The sequence below is a fragment of the Aythya marila genome (assembly GCF_965140915.1).
Source record: "Aythya marila genome assembly, chromosome: 22".
NCBI lineage: Eukaryota > Metazoa > Chordata > Aves > Anseriformes > Anatidae > Aythya > Aythya marila.
Genome location: NC_139063.1, coordinates 4,365,082 through 4,381,914, shown reverse-complemented (window position 1 = coordinate 4,381,914; position 16,833 = coordinate 4,365,082). Strand labels below are relative to the sequence as shown.

The 16,833-nt window shown below is 62.5% G+C and overlaps 1 protein-coding gene across 2 annotated transcripts; it reads left to right on the top strand.

The window, feature by feature from the left end:
* Nucleotides 1–11,103: 11,103 nt before the first annotated feature.
* ID3 (inhibitor of DNA binding 3) lies at nt 11,104–12,841 on the top strand. Of its 2 annotated transcripts, none has more exons than XM_082777654.1 (3): nt 11,104–11,639; nt 11,833–11,904; nt 12,143–12,841. In XM_082777654.1, the coding sequence occupies exons 1-2, from the start codon at nt 11,319–11,321 to the stop codon at nt 11,887–11,889; spliced, it is 378 nt and encodes a 125-aa protein (XP_082633780.1). In that variant the 5' UTR covers nt 11,104–11,318; the 3' UTR covers nt 11,890–11,904; nt 12,143–12,841. The 2 variants fall into 2 exon arrangements, with proteins under 2 accessions (XP_082633780.1, XP_082633779.1); XM_082777653.1 differs by having other exon boundaries at nt 11,105–11,639; nt 12,140–12,841.
* Nucleotides 12,842–16,833: the final 3,992 nt, after the last annotated feature.

Below are 16,833 nucleotides of genomic sequence, written 5' to 3'. Positions count from 1 at the left end.
CTGGTGTCCGCTGCTCACTTTGGCGCTCCCCTCTCTGATTTTTTTCCTCTCCTTTTGCTCTGCAGCTCGGGGTTTGCTGCTGCATCCTTCCCTTAATGCTCGCGGTGCTGAGCCTGATGGGCTCGGGGTCTCCACCTCGCTCCCCGTGCATGGGGGTCGCTTCCCCAGCCCTGCTCCCTCCTGGGCAGGAGGATGTTTGGGTCTGGGGCTGCATTCTCTTGGGATTTGGAGCCCCTCCCCGGTGTAAGCTGTGCCCTGCTGCTGGGATTTGTTCCCGTTTCAGGGGTAGGTTGGGGATCACCCCACGGATGAGCATTGTCTTTTTTTGGGTTAATTTTTCGGGGTATATTCTTGCTTTGGTCAAAATCTGGCTCCAAGCAGCCCCATCCCTTTCCTGTTTTCTGCTCTTATTGCCCAAACCAAGCGGTGCTGTGGTCACCTCTGTTTTTGGGGGGATTCCTTACACCTTTCCTCCAGAGGAATTTCAGGCTCTGTGTTTTTTTTCGCTTGCTTTCCCTCCCCGAGGAGCCTGAAGGTGCGGAATCCCTGGCGGTGTCCCCGTGTGTCTTCAAAGCTGGTGTAAAACCTTCCCTGCCTGCAATTACTTCCGAAAAAACTACCTGCCCCATCACCTTACTGACCCCGCAGCAAGGCCCTGTGCTGTTATTTGTGCTGCTTTGGGGCTCTTCCCTGAAGTTTGGCCAAAAATGGGTCATTTTGTGTGTAATGCCTGGCTGTGCTCTGCTGCTGGGGAGGGAAACTGAGAGGGTGGCACCAAAATGGGGACCAACGTGAGGAGTGTTTGTAACCAGGAAGAGGCCGAGGGGGTGTCCCAGAGATTTAGGGAAAGAAAGATTTAGGTAGCTGAGATATGGAGAAAGAGGTATTGACGTGCCTTAATTTGGGGGATGCTGCTGAAGGTTTGGCTGCCCTGAGGAGGTGTCTGGGCATGGCAAACGTACGGATACTGGCAAAAAACTGTTATAACTGGAGACAGCACCAGCAAAATATGAAAAAAAAAAGCAAAAAAAAAAAAGCAATTCTACTGCTCCCATTTATTTCCAAAGGCAAAATATTTGCACATCCCCTGTAGGCTGCCTGGGGGAAGCCCCCGTGCCCTGCTTTGCCCCCATGGCCCTGCTCCCTGGGGGGGAGGTGAATTCCCTGTGCCCCCCCCAGCAGGGCAGGGAGCTGGGGGGGCTGCAGAGCAAAGGGTTGACCCGGGCCTTGAAAGAAAACCCACGGGTGCTGGGCACTGCATAAACCCTGGGTAAATAATGTGCAACGCCTCTGCGCATCGGGGCAGGGCCGGGGGGGTCCAAACTGCCCTGAGGAAGGGGCTCGGCTCTGCTGCAGGGGGAAACATCAGCCCTAGGGGCTTGCAGTGCAAATGCAGAGAGCCCTGCAGCTGGTCGGAGCACCCGGTGGCGTGGGGAGGGTGCGGTGACACCGCTGGGCAGGGCCCGGCCGGGTGCTGGGAGCGGAGAGGAGCCGGGACTGCCACGGGAGGGCTCCCGTGCACCGCGGCGTGTGGCTGTGCAGCGCTGTGAGGGGTTGTGAGCATTGCTGCGAGCATTGCTGCGAGCATTGCTGTGTGCATTGCTGTGTGCATTGCTGTGTGCATTGCTGTGAGCATTGCTGTGAGCATTGCTGTGTGCATTGCTGTGAGCATTGCTGTGAGCATCGCTGTGTGCATTGCTGTGAGCATTGCTGTGTGCATTGCTCAGCACTGCTGCGCGTGGTTGTGCACCGCTGTGCACGGTCGTGCATTGTTCGGTGCATTGCTTAGCGCTGCTGTGCAGGATTGTGCATTGCTGCGCGTGGTCGTGCATTGCTCAGCGCTGCTGCACGTGGTTGTGCACTGCTGCACACGCTTGTGCATCACTGTGCACCTCTGCGTGTGGTTGTGCATTGCTCAGCACCGCTGTGCTCCCTTGCTTGTGCCCTGCTGTGTGGAGCCGGACACTGCCCTGCACCATTGTGCGTGGTTGTGCACGGCCGTGCATCGCTCTGCACCCCTCTGCGTGGCTGTGCGCTGCTCTGTGGGGTTGTGCACCACCCCTTGTCCCCATCCCCGTGTCTCCATCCCCATGTCCCCATCCCTTTGTCCCCATACCCTTGTCCCCAACCCTGAAGATGCCCATCCCCATGTCCCCATCCCTGTGTCCCCATTCCCATGTCCCCATCCCCATGTCCCCATATCTGCAGGACCCCATCCCCGTGTCCCCATCCCCAAGTCCCCATCCCCATGTCCCCATATCTGCAGGACCCCATCCCCGTGTCCCCATCCCCATGTCCCCATATCTGCAGGACCCCATCCCCGTGTCCCCATCCCCATGTCCCCATCCCCATGTCCCCATCCCCGTGTCCCCATCCCCATGTCCCCATATCTGCAGGTCCCAGGTCCATTCCCCGGGTTGGGGGCTGGAGCGTGGTGGTGGCACGGCTGGGGACAGCCCGCGGCGCTGTCACCTCTCCGGCCACCCTGAGGCCACCCGGGGGGGGTTGTGTGTGTGAGTCCCTTCCCCACCCTTCTCTGCTTGGCCCACGGCCTGTGGTGTGGTGGGGACTTGTGGGGATGGGGACACGGGGATGGGGACATAGGGATGGGGACACGGGAATGGGGTCCTGCAGATATGGGGACATGGGGATGGGGACATGGGAATGGGGACACAGGGATGGGGACATGGGGATGGGCATCTTCAGGGTTGGGGACATGGGGATGGAGACACAGGGATGGGGACACAGGGGATGGGGACCCATGGGGAGAGTGACGTAGGTGATTGGGGACATACAAATATGGGGACACAGGGGAGAGGGACACGGGGATGGGGACAGGAGAACTGGGAATCAACAAGAAAAGGAACACAGCGGGATGGGGACCTGCAGGGATGGGGAACCCATGGGGACAGGGACACAGCGGGATGGGGACACAGGCCTCAAGGGGGGGGGTCCGTGGGTAATGGGCTCGGGGGGGTCGTGTCCATGGGGCTGGGGACTGGGGGGGGGCCGTGTCCGTGGGTAATGGGGTCTTTGGGGCCGTGTCCCCGGGTTATGGGGTCTTTGGGGCCGTGTCCGCGGGCCGTTCCGGGGGCTGCAGCCCCTCCGTTCCCCGGCAGAGGGCAGCGGGGGCGCGCCCCGTGGGTGCGCGCGCTCTGGGGCGCGTCGGGCACGCGCGCCCGGAGCCCCCGGGGTCCCTGGGGGAGGCGGCGCTGGGTGCGCGTGGGGGGGACACGCGGGGACACCGGGCACGGGGGGGGCACCTCGGTGTCTGCAGGAGGAGCCGGGATGGAAACGAAGCTGCAGGTGACAACCTGGGGACATGGGGACATGGCTGTAGCCCCGTGTGTGTCCCCCACCCCCCAGACGGAGCCATCGGGGCAGTGCTGGCACCTGAGGGGACACCTGGCAGCCTGACACTGACACCCCCCCGCTGGGATCGGGGTCACCGCTGTCCCCTGCCACCGTGCCCCGGCCACCCTCAGCCTGGGGACATCCTGGGGACACCCCCCCTTGGACAATGTTTGTGTCCCAAATGGTTTCTGGGGACGGACACAGGGACACAGGGACACACAGACATGGGGACACACGGATGCAGGGACACATGGACACAGGGACACAAGGACACACAGACAGGGACACAGGGACACAGGGACACAGACACGGGGTCACAGGGACACAGGGACACGGGGACACAGGGACACAGACACAGGGACATGGACACATGGATAAAGGGGCACACAGACATGGGGACACAGGGACATATGGACACAGGAACACACTGACAGGGACACAGGGACACAGACATGGGGTCACAGGGACACAGGGACACATGGACACAGACACGCGGTCACAGGGACACACGGACACGGGGACACACAGACACGGGGACACATGGACACGGGGACACACGGACACACAGGTGCTGTCCCCACACCGCAGGGGCTGGCACCGAGCCCAGCACGGGGCCGGCTGCGGTGACGTCCCCAAACCGGTGCCGGGGGGGGGTGTGGGGGTGGGACACGATGCCACCCTGCCACCCGTCACCTCTCGCGTAGAAAGTGAAGGTAGCGGGTCAGTGGAGGGGGAAAAAAGAAAAGAAAAGAAAAGCGGGGAGAAAGCAGGCGGCAGGTCGGCTTCCGGCACCTGGCCCGCAGCTGCGGCACCGCTCGGCTGGGGGGGGAAGGAGAAAGGGGGGGGGACAGAGACAGGGGACAGGGGACAGGGGACAGGGACGGGGGGCAGTGGCCTTCAGCCTCACCCCGCAGCATCCTCACCAAGGAGCCCGTGGGCATCCATGGCTTCTGGTGGGGTCCGGATGATGGATTGGGGAAAGTTGCCCAAATCTGGGGATTTTTCAGTTTTATTGAGTATTTCTCTCTCTCTTTTTTTTTTTTTTTATTATTATTGTTTTTATTTTGACAGCCGCTGGCAGCCGCCTCTCCCAGGGGACCCCCCCCCAGGGCATGGGGGGCACCGGGTGCCCCGTCACCACCTGGCCCCAACGAGGAACCAGCCCTCGGGGGCTGCACGAGCTGGGATTTGGGGAGGGGGCTGGGGTAGGGGGGGGACTTTAGGGTATGGGATATGCGGGGGGGGGACACAAAGGGTCCCCCAAAGGGTCCCTATGGGGCTGGAGCTCCAGGAGAGGACGTGGCGGGGGGGGGGGGGGCCTTCTTGCCCCTGCCCCTCACCTGGCACCTGCTTGGGGCGGATGGAAACTGTGTCAGAGGAAGCGGGGGGGGGGCACGCTCTGTGGGGGGGGGGAACCAGCTGGTCCCTGCGTCCTCACCCCCTTCATCCCCATCACATCCCCACCCTCCGCCCCAAAAACCCCAATCCGTCCATCCCCAGACCCTGGTGCTGCCCCAAGCCCCCTCGTGCCTCAGTTTCCCCACTCGGCCCGCTGGATGCTGCCCCCGGGGGGGGGGCACTACAGGAAGGGGGGGTCCCCGGGGTCCCCTCCCCGTACCCATTCCTCCTTGGGCACCCCAATCCTGGGGGGCTGCTCCTGCCCCTTTCCGAGGCAGCGGGGCTGGGGGTGCCGGATGCGCACGGAGGTCGGGGCGGGGACGCGCGCCGGTACTCGAAGGGCTCTGCGAGAAAAAATAAAAAATAAAAATAAAAAATAAAAAAATAAAAAAAAATTCGGGGCAGGTTCGAAAAGCGCCGAAACCGCGACAGGAAACCCAAATTGTACAAACGCAGATGCGAGTGGAAAAATGCTCTCGCGCTGGTGGCGCTGCCTTTCACCTCCGCTAAAAATAAAGCTGCCCCGTGCGGGCCGATGGGGCCGCGATAAAGGCGCCTTCCCCCCGAGTTTTTCCGTGGGGGACGGGGGCTGCAGCCGGGGGGGGGCGTGGGACGGGGTTTGCCGTGGGGTTTGGCCCGTTTCGGGGTGGATCTGGGGGATTTGGGGCCGGCGGAAGGGGGTCGGGAAGGGGGGAGAGGGGTTTGTCTTCCCCCGCGGGGCGATGCGAATTTTGGGTGGGCAGCGTGGGGTGGGGTGGGGTGGGGGGGTGCCGGGTGTGATGAGCTGTAACGGTCTCCGGGGGTGGAACGAGGCAAAGCCACATCCTGCAGCGCGGCGGGACCCGGGGGAGGAATTTTGGGGGGCTGAGAAACGGAGGGATGCGGGGGGGGGGCGCCAACAACGCCCCCACTCCCCCATAAGACCCCAAAACGCTGCCAGGTTGGCGCGCTGCTCCCCCGCCCTGTGCCTCAGTTTCCCCACTCGGGGCCGGAGCACCTCGACTTTTTGGGGTCTGGGGGGGGCGTGGGGGAGGCTGTACCCACTCGGGGTGCCCCCCCCAGCCCCAGGAGGATATCGTGGGAGGCTGGAGGTGCTTGGTGCCACCCCGGTGGCAGCGGGATCGGGGCTGAACCAAGGCACCCGATGGCCCCCCCACACCTGCACCCGACCCTGCTGCTCACACCTGCACCCCCCCCCCTCCAAAATTTTGTGGGGTGGATGCGCAGGAGAAAAAGAAATGAGAAATTTGGGGGGGGGGGGGTGGAGGGCAAGGCCGAATTTTGGGTGTGGTGGATGCGGGCTGGGGATGCTCTGAGCATCCTGGGGGGGGGGCTGAAACACCCCAGGGATGCAGATGGGAGAGGGACATGGGGGGGGGGTTACGAGGTCAGGCCCAGGGTGGGCATTTTTTTTGGGGGAGGGGGGGGGGAAACAAGGCCCCAGGGGTCTCCGGCCGGCCTTGGGGGGAGGCCGTGAGAACAGCGGCCGGGGCCGGGGGGGGGCAGCGCAGGAAGCGGCTGGGGGGGGGCGGCCGCTCCCGGCTCCCCCAGATGCGCCCGTGAGATAGGGCGGCAGGAAGCAGCTGCGGGGAATCCCGGCGCTGGGAACAGCCAACGCCGCCCGCCGAGGCCCTCCAGGGCTGCGGGAGCCCCCCAGTCCCCGTGGAGCCCCCCCACCACCCCCAGCTGGTGGCTACTGGGCAGACTGGTTGGGGCCACGCAGCTTCCCCCCCCACACCCCAAAGGGCAGGCTGCGCTCCTCTCCCTGCCCCGGGATTTCTGCACAAAGTTAATTCCTCCCTGCGTTCACTCTGGTCCCTAATGATGACCTGCTGCTGCAGGCAATCAGGTCGGGGTCTCCTGGGGGGGTGAGGGACCCCCTAATTTTGGGTCTCATGAGGGATCAGGGATGGAGGAGCTTCTCCTGGAGGTGCCCACCCCCCCGCAGCCCCGCAGGCCGTGCCTCAGTTTCCCCCGAGCTGGATTGAGATGGGGACGGATCCTTCCTGCTGGTGCCGCAGGGGAACCTGGCTGCGTGGGGGTGGCTTTGGCACCACCCCCCCAAATAATGGGGTGTCCCCACACTGGAATAGGGCAGAGAGGGGAAACTGAGGCACGGCACGGGGACGGGGAGCAGCCCGTCAGCCCAAAGGGGCGCTGCTTAAGGGGGTTTTGGTGCTGGAGGAGGGGGATTTGGTCCCTTCGCCTTCTCGGTGCTCAGCTCAGGACCCTGCTCTGGACGGAGCCTCCCCAGAATGAGGGCAAAAAGGTGAAATCCAGCATTTTGGGCTGAGCCCCCAGGGGTCAGTGGCTGTCCACAAGTGAAGACGAGAGGGAAGGCTGCGACTGCTGCGAGGGGGGGCACCGAAATCCCCTGGGGAGCCTGACCCCCCCCCAGCCAGCCCCAGGGACCCCCACGGCCTCTACGAGCTGCCCCCAGGCCCCTTTGGGATCTCAGCCCCCCCCTCCCCAGGGGTTTGCTCTGGAGGAGGTTGGGGAAACTGAGGCACGGAGGGGCCGAGCTGTGCCTGGCCACAGGAGGGGACGCTCAGCGCCTGCCTCCAACACGGGGGGGGGGGACAAAAGGGGTCCCCGGGGCTAATCCCCTGCACAAACAGCGCTCGGGGAGGGCTGCGCATTCCCCGGGCCGAATCCAGTCTCCTAGTGATGGGGCTGGGGGGGCTCACAGCCCCTTTTTGGGGTGCTGGGGGGCTCCTTCATGTGGCCGAAATCCGGAGCGGGGCAGCGGTGCCCATCCCAAAGCCCCAGCCCCCATGGCAATGCTGGGCCCCCGCTCACATTGGGGCATTTTGGGCCCCAGCGTGGCACCAGGCTGGATACGGCCCTCGGGGCAAGGTGGGAAGAGGATTTTTAGGGGTGCTTGGGGACGCCTGGATCCCTTTTGCCCCATAAGCATCCCGATGTGCCCCCCAGCAGCCCGCCGGGGCTGTGCCAGGTTGGCGCGGAGCATCCCCAAAACCCGAGGGATGGATGCGGCCGCATCGAGCGCCGCGGGGTCCCCCCCGAGCCCCCCAGCTGGAGGAGTGGGGCCGGTTACAAAGGGCCCCCGACGAGCGCAGGGAGCCGGGATTTATCCCCCGTCCTTGTCCCGAAAGTGGATCCAGATGACCACTGGGGAAGAGCCCTTCTTCCCTTTGTAGCTCACTTGGGCGTTTGCCACGTCTCCGTTCCTCCCCTCTCCCGGCCAAATCGTTTCCCCGGAGCCAGCGCTTCCAGGCAGCCTCCGGCTTCCAGAACTCGAGAAATTCCCCCAAAAATGCCGGTGAGCCCCAAAACAGCGGGGCCCCGCTCGCCGTCCCCGTAGCGGGGCAGCGGGGCCGGAGCTGGCCATTTCCACGCCGCTTTGTGCGCCCCGCATCCTGCCACCTGTATGGCCTAATTTAGGGAGAAAAACACCAAAAATAATAGTAAAAAAAAAAAATGAAACGAGGATTTTTTATTTTTTTTTTTGGGGGGGGGTGGTGAGTGTGGATCCGGAGCAGGAACGCTCGCGGGCCTCTGCTTGTGAAACTCCCGGAGTGTGGGGAAATTAGGGGCAAATTTAGGGGGATTAATGACCCCGAAAAGGGGGTGGTGGGGGGCAGGGGGTGGGAGCGGGATGTGGGGTGACGCTTGGGGGCTTTTTGGGGCCGTTTCGGGGCGCCGTGTTCACACGCAGGGGGTAAATCCCCGCTCTCGCCCGCCACTCCTCGCCTCCGCCTCTTTTCCTTTTCTTTTTTTTTTTTTTTTCCCTTAATTTTTTCATTTTTTTTTTCTTTTAATAAAACACACAGTGTGGGCCCTTTTCAACATGAAATCATTGCACTCTGGAGCATTCCCGCTCCCTTTCCCTCCTCTCTCTCTCTCTCCCCCCCTCTCTCTTTTACCCCCCCCTTCTCCCTTCCCTCCTTTTCCCCTTTCTCCGCGCCAAGAAATCCGCCTCCCCGGCCGCCGACACGACGCAGGACACCCCAACCAGGGCGGCGAGCCGGATCCCATAGATTCAAAAAAAAATATTAAAAAAAAAAATCACAATAAAATCAAAAACTCCACATCCCCGTGTCCCCCTTTTGGGCCGGGGAGCCACCGGGCGGCGAGGCCGGCCAACGTCCCCGCGCAACCATCTTGCTCGCGCGCTCGGGGCCGTGGCCATGGCGCGGGGAGGTTGCCTTGGCCACGCATCCCTGTGTGAATGCATGACGTGCACAGGGCTGGCGCCAGGCTGTCTGGGGCCGGGAGTTAGATCAACACAGCTGGAGGGCCCGGGCCACAGCTGGGCAAAGGCAGCGGGTCCCGCCGCCCCGGCCGGGCCTGTGGGAACGGCCGCCAACAAAACCCCCTGCAAACAAAAGCCCCCCGGCGCAGCCCTTTCAGCCCCCTGGGAAATGGGGGGCGGCGAGCGGGGAGCGGGCATGGGAACGGAGCGGGGACCCCTCGGCCGCCCGCGCGGGGCTTGGGAAGCGGGGCTGGGGCTGCCGAGTGCCGGGCTCGGGGGGCTTTCCAGATTTTATTTCATTTTGCTTGATTTTGCTTTATTTTATTTTACTTTTTTTTTTTTTTGCATTTTTTTCTTTTTTTTTTTTTTGCATTTTTTCTTTTTTTTTTTTTTTCATTTTCTTTCATTTTTTTTCATTTTATTTTTCATTTTACTGCATTTCATTTTATTCCATTTTATTATTTCATTTCATTATTTCATTTCATTTCATTTCATTTCATATGATTTTATCTTATTTTATATTTATTTTATCTTATTTTATTTTATTTTATCTTACTTTATTTTTATTTTATTTTATCTTATTTTATTTTATTTTATTTTATTTTATCTTATTTTTTAATCTTATTTTACTTTTTAATCTTATTTTATTTTGTGCTATTTAATCTTTTTTTTTTTTTTTTACCCTATTTGATCTTATTTTTAGGGGGTGTCCCTCTTCTCCTCCCTGCTTGCCCCCGAGCAGATTGAGGAGGGTTTGGGTTCCCCCCGTGCCCGCTCCGTGCCCGGAGCTGATTTCCCAGGAAAAGTTTATGGGGAGGGTGAATGAAGGGGGGGGGGGAGTAAGAAAAAAAGTTTTTAAATTTCAAAAAGACCCCTAAAAAAAAAAAAAAAAAAAAAAAAAAAGCTGCTGCTTTGAGGGTTTTGGGGTCTCCGAGGGGCTGGGGTGAGAAGCAGGGGGCTGCTGCCCACCCCCCCTTACCCCGCTGTGTAGCCCCCGGGGGGGTCGGAACGGGGGAAACAAAACCCAGCGCCACCGAACTGGGATTTGGGCAGATCTGGAATAAATTCGTGCTGTGGGCAGGCGTAATTTGCTCCAGGTGCCTCTGCCCCCCCCCCCCCTCGCCCCCCCCCACAAGAGCTGGGAGCCCCAGGCAAGCGGGGTCCCGGGGTGTCCCCCAACACGACGTCCCCTCCCTGGGCTCCCCCTGCAACCAAAACTTACGGAAATTCCCCCAAAACGCCCCAACGAGGATTTTTTTTGGGGGGAGCATCGCCCCTTGCTTTCACCATCTGGGGGTCGCAGGCCCTTTGCCCCCCCCGGACCCTCCGTGTGCCACCGCCACCCTCTGCAGTGACACCCACGGGGCCCGGCCACCCCGATGTCCCCGCGGCTCGGGGCTTTTTGAGCCGGCGGCGTTTTGGGGTGGCTGGGGGGGGCCGTGCTGGAATCACCCCCCCCGTGCCTATAAATCTCTGCTCCCCCCTCCAAAAAAAAAATAGAAAAAAAACCTCTCGCGGCCGCTCGCAGGAGCGCAGCGGCTGACCTAAATCTGGTTTCTCCATCGTAACCTCAGCTTTACCGCAATTAATTTTTTTCTGCTGGTCACAAGATAATTCCTGACGCCAGAAAGTCTGGAGGTCATATGAGAAGCGAATTGAGGAACAGGGCGGCACTAATTTCCTACGGGATCGCCCGGCAAAAAGCATAAAGGGGGGGGGGGGAAATATCACCCACCCCAAAAGCTGGAGGGGAAAATCCTCCGGGATGGGGGGCAAAGGGGTAAGGGGGTAAAGGGGGGGAAAAATGGAGTTAGGGGGAGCCCCCCCCCAAAAAAAAAAAAAAAGGGTGGTTTGGGGGTTTTGCCCTGCGGTGATGCTGTGGGGTGGCGGTGTGTGTGGGGGGGACATGTGGGGACAGGGCCACCCTGGCCACCAAGGGTCACTCGTGGGGGGGGGGGTATTTTGGGGTGGGAGCGTGGTTCCTTGGGGTTCATTTGCATGGGTGGGAGGGGTCTGAGGGCTTCGTTTGCATAATTGGGGGGGGAGCCGGGGCCGGTTTGCATGCGGGGGGCGGGCCCAGAGGGGCGCCCTATATAGCCCCGAGCCGGGCTGCCCCAGCCCCACTGCGCCAGCGAGGTCTGAGGGGTCGGGGGCTGAAGGAGCTGAGGTGCAGAGGGGGTGAGGGGCTGAGAAGAGGAGCTCCGAGGGGTGAAGCTCCGAGGGGTGAAGGTCCAGGAGGAGCTCGGAGGCCGCAGGGCTCGGAGGCCCCAGCCTCGCCACCTCAGGTCCCGCAGCAGAACCTCAACGCCCGTCGTCCCCTTCAAAAAAATAACAAACCCCAAAGCCCAAGATGAAAGCCATCAGCCCGGTGAGGTCCGTCAGGAGCTGCTACGAGGCCGTGTGCTGCCTGTCGGAGCAGAGCTTGGCCATCGCCCGCGGCAGCAGCAACAAGAGCCCGGCGCTGGAGGAGCCCATGAGCCTCCTGTACGACATGAACGACTGCTACTCCAAGCTGAGGGAGCTGGTGCCGGGCATCCCGCAGGGCACCAAGGTGAGCCAGGTGGAGATCCTCCAGCACGTCATCGACTACATCTTCGACCTGCAGATCGTGCTGGAGGAGGAGGCCAAGGGCCGCGACCCGTCCTCGGAGGCCACCCTGCTGTCCCTCAAGGTACGGGGTGGGCACCGCGGGGCTGCGGGTGGTTTAGGGGGTGGTTTAGGGGGTGGTGGTGTCCCCCCATAAGGGTTATGGGGGGTGGATGTACACGGGGTGTGGGGTGGTGGTGTTAAAGAGGGAGAGGTGGGTTTGGGGGGCTGTGTCCTGCTGCCCCAGTGGCCCTGACCCCTGTCCCTGCTCTCCGCAGGCGGCCGAGCTGGCCTCCGAGCTCTGCTCCAAAGACGAGAGTGCCCTGTGCCACTAACGCCTCCTCCAGCAGGTGAGTGTCCCCCCCCCCAGCACCCCCAAACCCCCCTGAGCATCCCCCCCGTCCCCCAAATCCCCCAAACCCACCCCTCACCTTCTTCCCCCCCCCCCCCCCATCCAACCCCGATCCCCCCGCATGGCACTGCCCCCACTCCCCTCATCCCTCCCCCCCGCCCTGCACAAACCGATTTTATATTTAATTCTTATTTTTAATTCTTCTTCCTTTCTTTCTGCCCCCCCCCCCCCAGCAGTGCCAATTAGCAAACACGCAGCGAGTGTCGGTTCCTGATTCGTTATCGGCCGGAGGTAAATAGCAGCTTCCTGCGTGGCGCCAGGCTGTCTGCGACCTGCCGCGGCCCCCCCGGAGCCCCCCCCGGCCACCACGGGGGCCACCCGGCTGCACCCAAGCACCCTTGGGCTCCTCCATCGCCCGGAGACAAAAAAAAATTAAAAAAAAAAAATATAAAAAGACCCCAGGTGCATCGCCCCCCCCAAAAAAAGACCCCAGGCGAGGGGAGAGGTGGCTGCTGCCCCCCCCTTGTCCCTCCCCCACGACCAGGAGCTGCCCTTCGGCGAGTTTTCGAGCGGCGTTCCCAAAATCCCGGCTTCTTTAGGACTTTTTTTTCCAGCCCGCTTTATAAAACGAGACACTTTGTACCGATAGACTGGTGAAGACGCGGTGGTTGTCTGTATATTTTTGGATTATAGCGATCGAGCCCTGTTTCGAGGCGTTTAATAGGGGGATAGAGGTTGGGGGGGGGAGGTTTGGGGAGGGGGGGGGGTCCTCGAATATGAACCAAACTCTCTGGGGCCACGGCCTCGTGTATTGTGGAGCTCTATACTAGAGTATAACGTTTGTACCTTTTGTGCAGGAAGGTGAGATTTCTGCGAACATGCCTTGTACTTGCTTTATAAACTTTTTATAAAAGTTACTGTTTTTACGTAATAAAGCTCGCCTCGTTCTCCGTGCTTCCCTTTGGGGGGGGGGGGGGGGGGCGCGGCGTGGGGAGGTGGTGTGGGGGGGGGGAGAAAAAAACCCTCCCTGCCATCGAGCTGCGATCGTAACTTCTAGGGTTACGGTAGGAATCTCATTAATTGTTTAATAGCTTTGAAATGTCAGCTCAGGTATGGGAGGAATTAACCCAAGGCTGCTGTCTCCCGGCGGAGGTGTCTGCCAGCTATTTTGGGTGCTGCTCTCCTTATCTGATAGGGAAGCAGCGAGGCTCCCCCCCCCCCCCTTCAACCCCCCCCCAGCGCTGCTGAGCCCCGGGGAGCAGCGGGAGGTGTAGCTGGAGTGCTGGGGGGGGGGGGGAGATGCTTTTTCTAAAGTTTTGCCCCCCCCCCACTTTGGGACTGCTCTGCTGGGGCTCAGCCCGATGCAAAGGGTGGCCCTGGGGGCTACATGACCCCCCCCCCAGAGGAAGGGGTGCTAATGGGCTGCAGCTGCCCAGAGCCTTGCCCTTCCCTGGGGGGCGGCTGCTTTGTGCCCCCCTCCTTCTGTCCCGGTCCCTGGGGCAGCGCCCTGGGGAAGGGCTGCCTGGAGCAGAAATGTGCCCCCCCCCCCCCCAAATATGAGCCTTCTGGTTCCCCTCTGGCCCCGAAGCAGATGTGACCCAAGCCTTGGGCTGGCTCAGCTGCGGGGTGGCTGCAGCACAGCTGGGCCGGATCCTGCTCCCCGGGGAGGGCAACTGGCTGCTCAACCCCCCCCCGGCAGCACCGTCACCTCTGCCCCCTGCTCCCGGGGTCAGGGGCACGGCGCTGGTGGCATCTGGGGTGTCCCCAAATTTCCGCAGCCTCCAGGTGAGATAATTCGGGGGGGGAGGAGGAGGATGAGGAAGGCAGCGGGGGGCTCGTGCAGATGTGCAAACCTCTCCCCATGAGCTGCGTGTGCCCCCTGCCCCCCAGGAGCATCTCAACCCCGTGGGGTGATGTGGGGCCGTGGGTGTCTGGCCAAAAAACACTGCTGCCTTCCCTGGAAATGGGACGGGGACGGCTCCGCACCCGGCACCGACAGACATCGGGGTGCCCCAAATCACCTCTGGGACCACTGGGGGGGGGACTGGGGACCATCAGGGTGTCCCTCTGCCCTCTCGTCCCCACAGCTGGAGGCTCAGGACCTTGTTTCTGCTCGTGTGGCTGAAAATGAACAATTATCCCACAGTGATGGGCAGTGAGACCCCAATGCCACAGCGGGGCCACCCGCACCCCCAGCCTGGGGGGGATTTAGGGGGTCCCCTCCCCATGCCCCTTGTTGGGGACCGGGATTCCCGGGTTTGGCAGTGCCATGGGCTCGGTGCCAGCTCCTGGTGGCCGCGTCCCATTGTGGCCACCCCATGGTTCCCAGACCCCCTGCAGTGGGGACAGCGTCGGGGACAACCCCGCTGCGTGCCACCACTGCTGGGACCCCCACGCCGTCTCCCTTCACAGGGCTGTGGCGTGGCGACGATGCTTTCCTTGGAAATCCTGATTTTTTTTTTTTAATAAAAAAGGGACAAAATACTAAAAATAGCCCCCGCTGCTCCAGTGGGGCCGGGACGGACGTTACGGGGCAGCTTTCTCGTAACAACCCCCCCGCGTCCCCCCGAAACCCTTCGGCACCACTACAGCCGTACTGCCGCAACCCTCGGCTGCCTTTCATCTGGGGAACGAAAGGATGGGAAAAAAGGGGGAGAAAAAAAAAAAAAAATAATAAAAAAAAAAAAGTGGGGTGCTGCTGGGAAAGCGGCCCCGAGCGGGGTGCCGGTGCTGGTGGCGGTGGCCGGGCCGGCTCTTGGCAGCCGGGAGTCTGATGCAATCGGCGGCGCGGTTCCCCACCTGTATTTGCCATTGTGTGCCCGGAGCTGTTTGCAGGTGTTTGCTGGCGCCGCGCTGTCTGAGCCGCACTTCCCTCCTCCTCCTCCCGCTGCCGGCCCGGCCAAGGCCTCCCGGCCCGCCGCCAGCCGCCGCCGCGCTGGGACCCAGCACACGCACACGCGTGGCCTCGTGCGCGCCCGCGCCGCCCGGGCTCGCTCGTGGGGCGCGCACGCGGGAGCTTGCACGCCCGGCGTGGTGCTCGCACGCCCGTGGTGCTCGCGGCCGCGCGTGGGAGCGGGATTGTGACACAGCCGTGCTTGGCCGCGTGCCGCCGTGCACGCACGGCCAGTGCACACATGTGCTTTTGCATGCGTGTGCACACGCGTGCATGCTTGCACACGCGTGTGGTCGTGGTTCCAGCCGTGCAGACACACGGATGCGCTCCCGTGAGGGCACGCGCGTGTGCACACGCACGCTGGCACAGACACGTGTGCACCCCTCCCCGCTTGGCAGCCACTCACGTGCTGTGCTGGGACATCCGTGTGCGTGCACGGCGTGCACCAACACACACGCACTGCTGCCGGGGTGCAGCTCACACGCGTGTGCACGCCCTCCACAGCAGCAGATGCATGCACACCCAGCCGTGCGTGCACAGCTCCCATGAACACATGCACGCTTGCACACACACACGTGCATGCAGCCACCCATGCGTGCATGCACCCACACGTGTGTGCACACACGTGTGCACCCAGCAGGGACAGCCACACGCACAAAAGCCCCGTGCAGTGGCGGGGGGGGCTTGGGGCTCCTGCTCAGCCCCCCAGCAGCCCCCTCCCCTCCGACCCCCCCAGACCACCGAGCAGCCCCAGGCTCCCCAGGTGCAGCCCCCAAATTTGCCAGGACCCGGATCCGAGCTCCCCCCGTGCCTCAGTTTCCCCATCCGCACGGAAGGAAGGGGCAGCAGCTCCAGGAGGCAAACTGGGACAGGGGAGGGGCGCTGCTGGGGAAACTGGGAACGGCTGGCGGCGGTACTGGACCAACCTGGCTCCGGGAGCGCTGGCACGCGTCCCACGTCCCCTCTCCTTTCCCACCAGTGTCCCTCTGGTTTCAAACTGGAGCCAGACCGGTTTGGGGGACTGACTCCGCATTAACCCCTCCAGCTCCGTGACGCTGCTCTGGTTCTTCCCGGCTCCGCGCCCCCTCCCTCGGGGTTAGCAGGGCTGGCACAGGGCACAGGGGTGAGGGGTGGGGGGGCTCTGCTGCCCCCCAGGATGTCCACGGGGGGGTTGGGGGACAATGGGGTCGGATCCGGCACGGGGCCACCAGGACCACCCTGACCGCCCGTGTCCCCTGTGGCCACCAGCGCCAGCGGGACGTGGGCACCAAGGCACAGCACGGTGAGGTGGGGAGGGGGCAGCAGGGGGGGCACGGCCACATCCACAGCCCAGCGGCTGCGGGGGGGCCCCCAGGCTCCCCACCAGGACGTCTGGGACCACCGGGAACACATCTGCGGGTTGTCCCCAGGACACTGCCTTGTCCCTCCCCCCCCCCCCCGTCCCCAAGGTGGGGATGAGCCTCGCTCATCAGGACCCCAAAGCCCCCGCAGAAGGTGAGCGTTGGCTGCCCCCCCCCACCAGCCCCGCTGCCCCTTCCTCGCCTTTCCCTTTTCCCGTCCCTTTTGGTGCCTCCGGGATGGGGCTGTGAAACCCCACAGCTCCATTTTTTTTGGGGGGGACACCCCAAAAAGCACCACGCATGGGGAGGGAGGCCCCGCGCTCACGTCTGGGTGGGGGCTTCATCCATAGCAGCCCCCGGAGAAGCCACGAGGGTTTCTGTTCTGCACCTGGGGGGCAGCTGGTGGCCGGGCGGTGGTGGCCACTTGCCCCTCGGCCCTGCCCCGACCTCCTCCCCCTGTGTCCCCTGGGGTCCCTCGCCCGGCCGGGCGGTGCCGTGGGGGGGTTGGAGCTGTCCCAGCTGCTCAGAGCCGTGGCGAGGGCAGCCGTGAGCCGGGCTGGGGGCCTGCAGCACCTCGCCACCGCCGTGTCCCCCTGTCCCCGCGTCCCTCCGTCCTGCCAGGTGTGCCCCCCCCGTCCTGCACCCCTCTGTCTGCCTCTGGCTGTCCCTTGCTCCCTGCACCCCGAGCCCTTCT

Coding starts and splice junctions, on each gene's coding strand:
- ID3 (XM_082777654.1), top strand. CDS start 11,319: ATGAAAGCCATCAGCCCGGTGAGGTCCGTCAGGAGCTGCTACGAGGCC. Junction 11,640..11,832: donor CCACCCTGCTGTCCCTCAAG/GTACGGGGTGGG, acceptor TGCTCTCCGCAG/GCGGCCGAGCTGGCCTCCGA.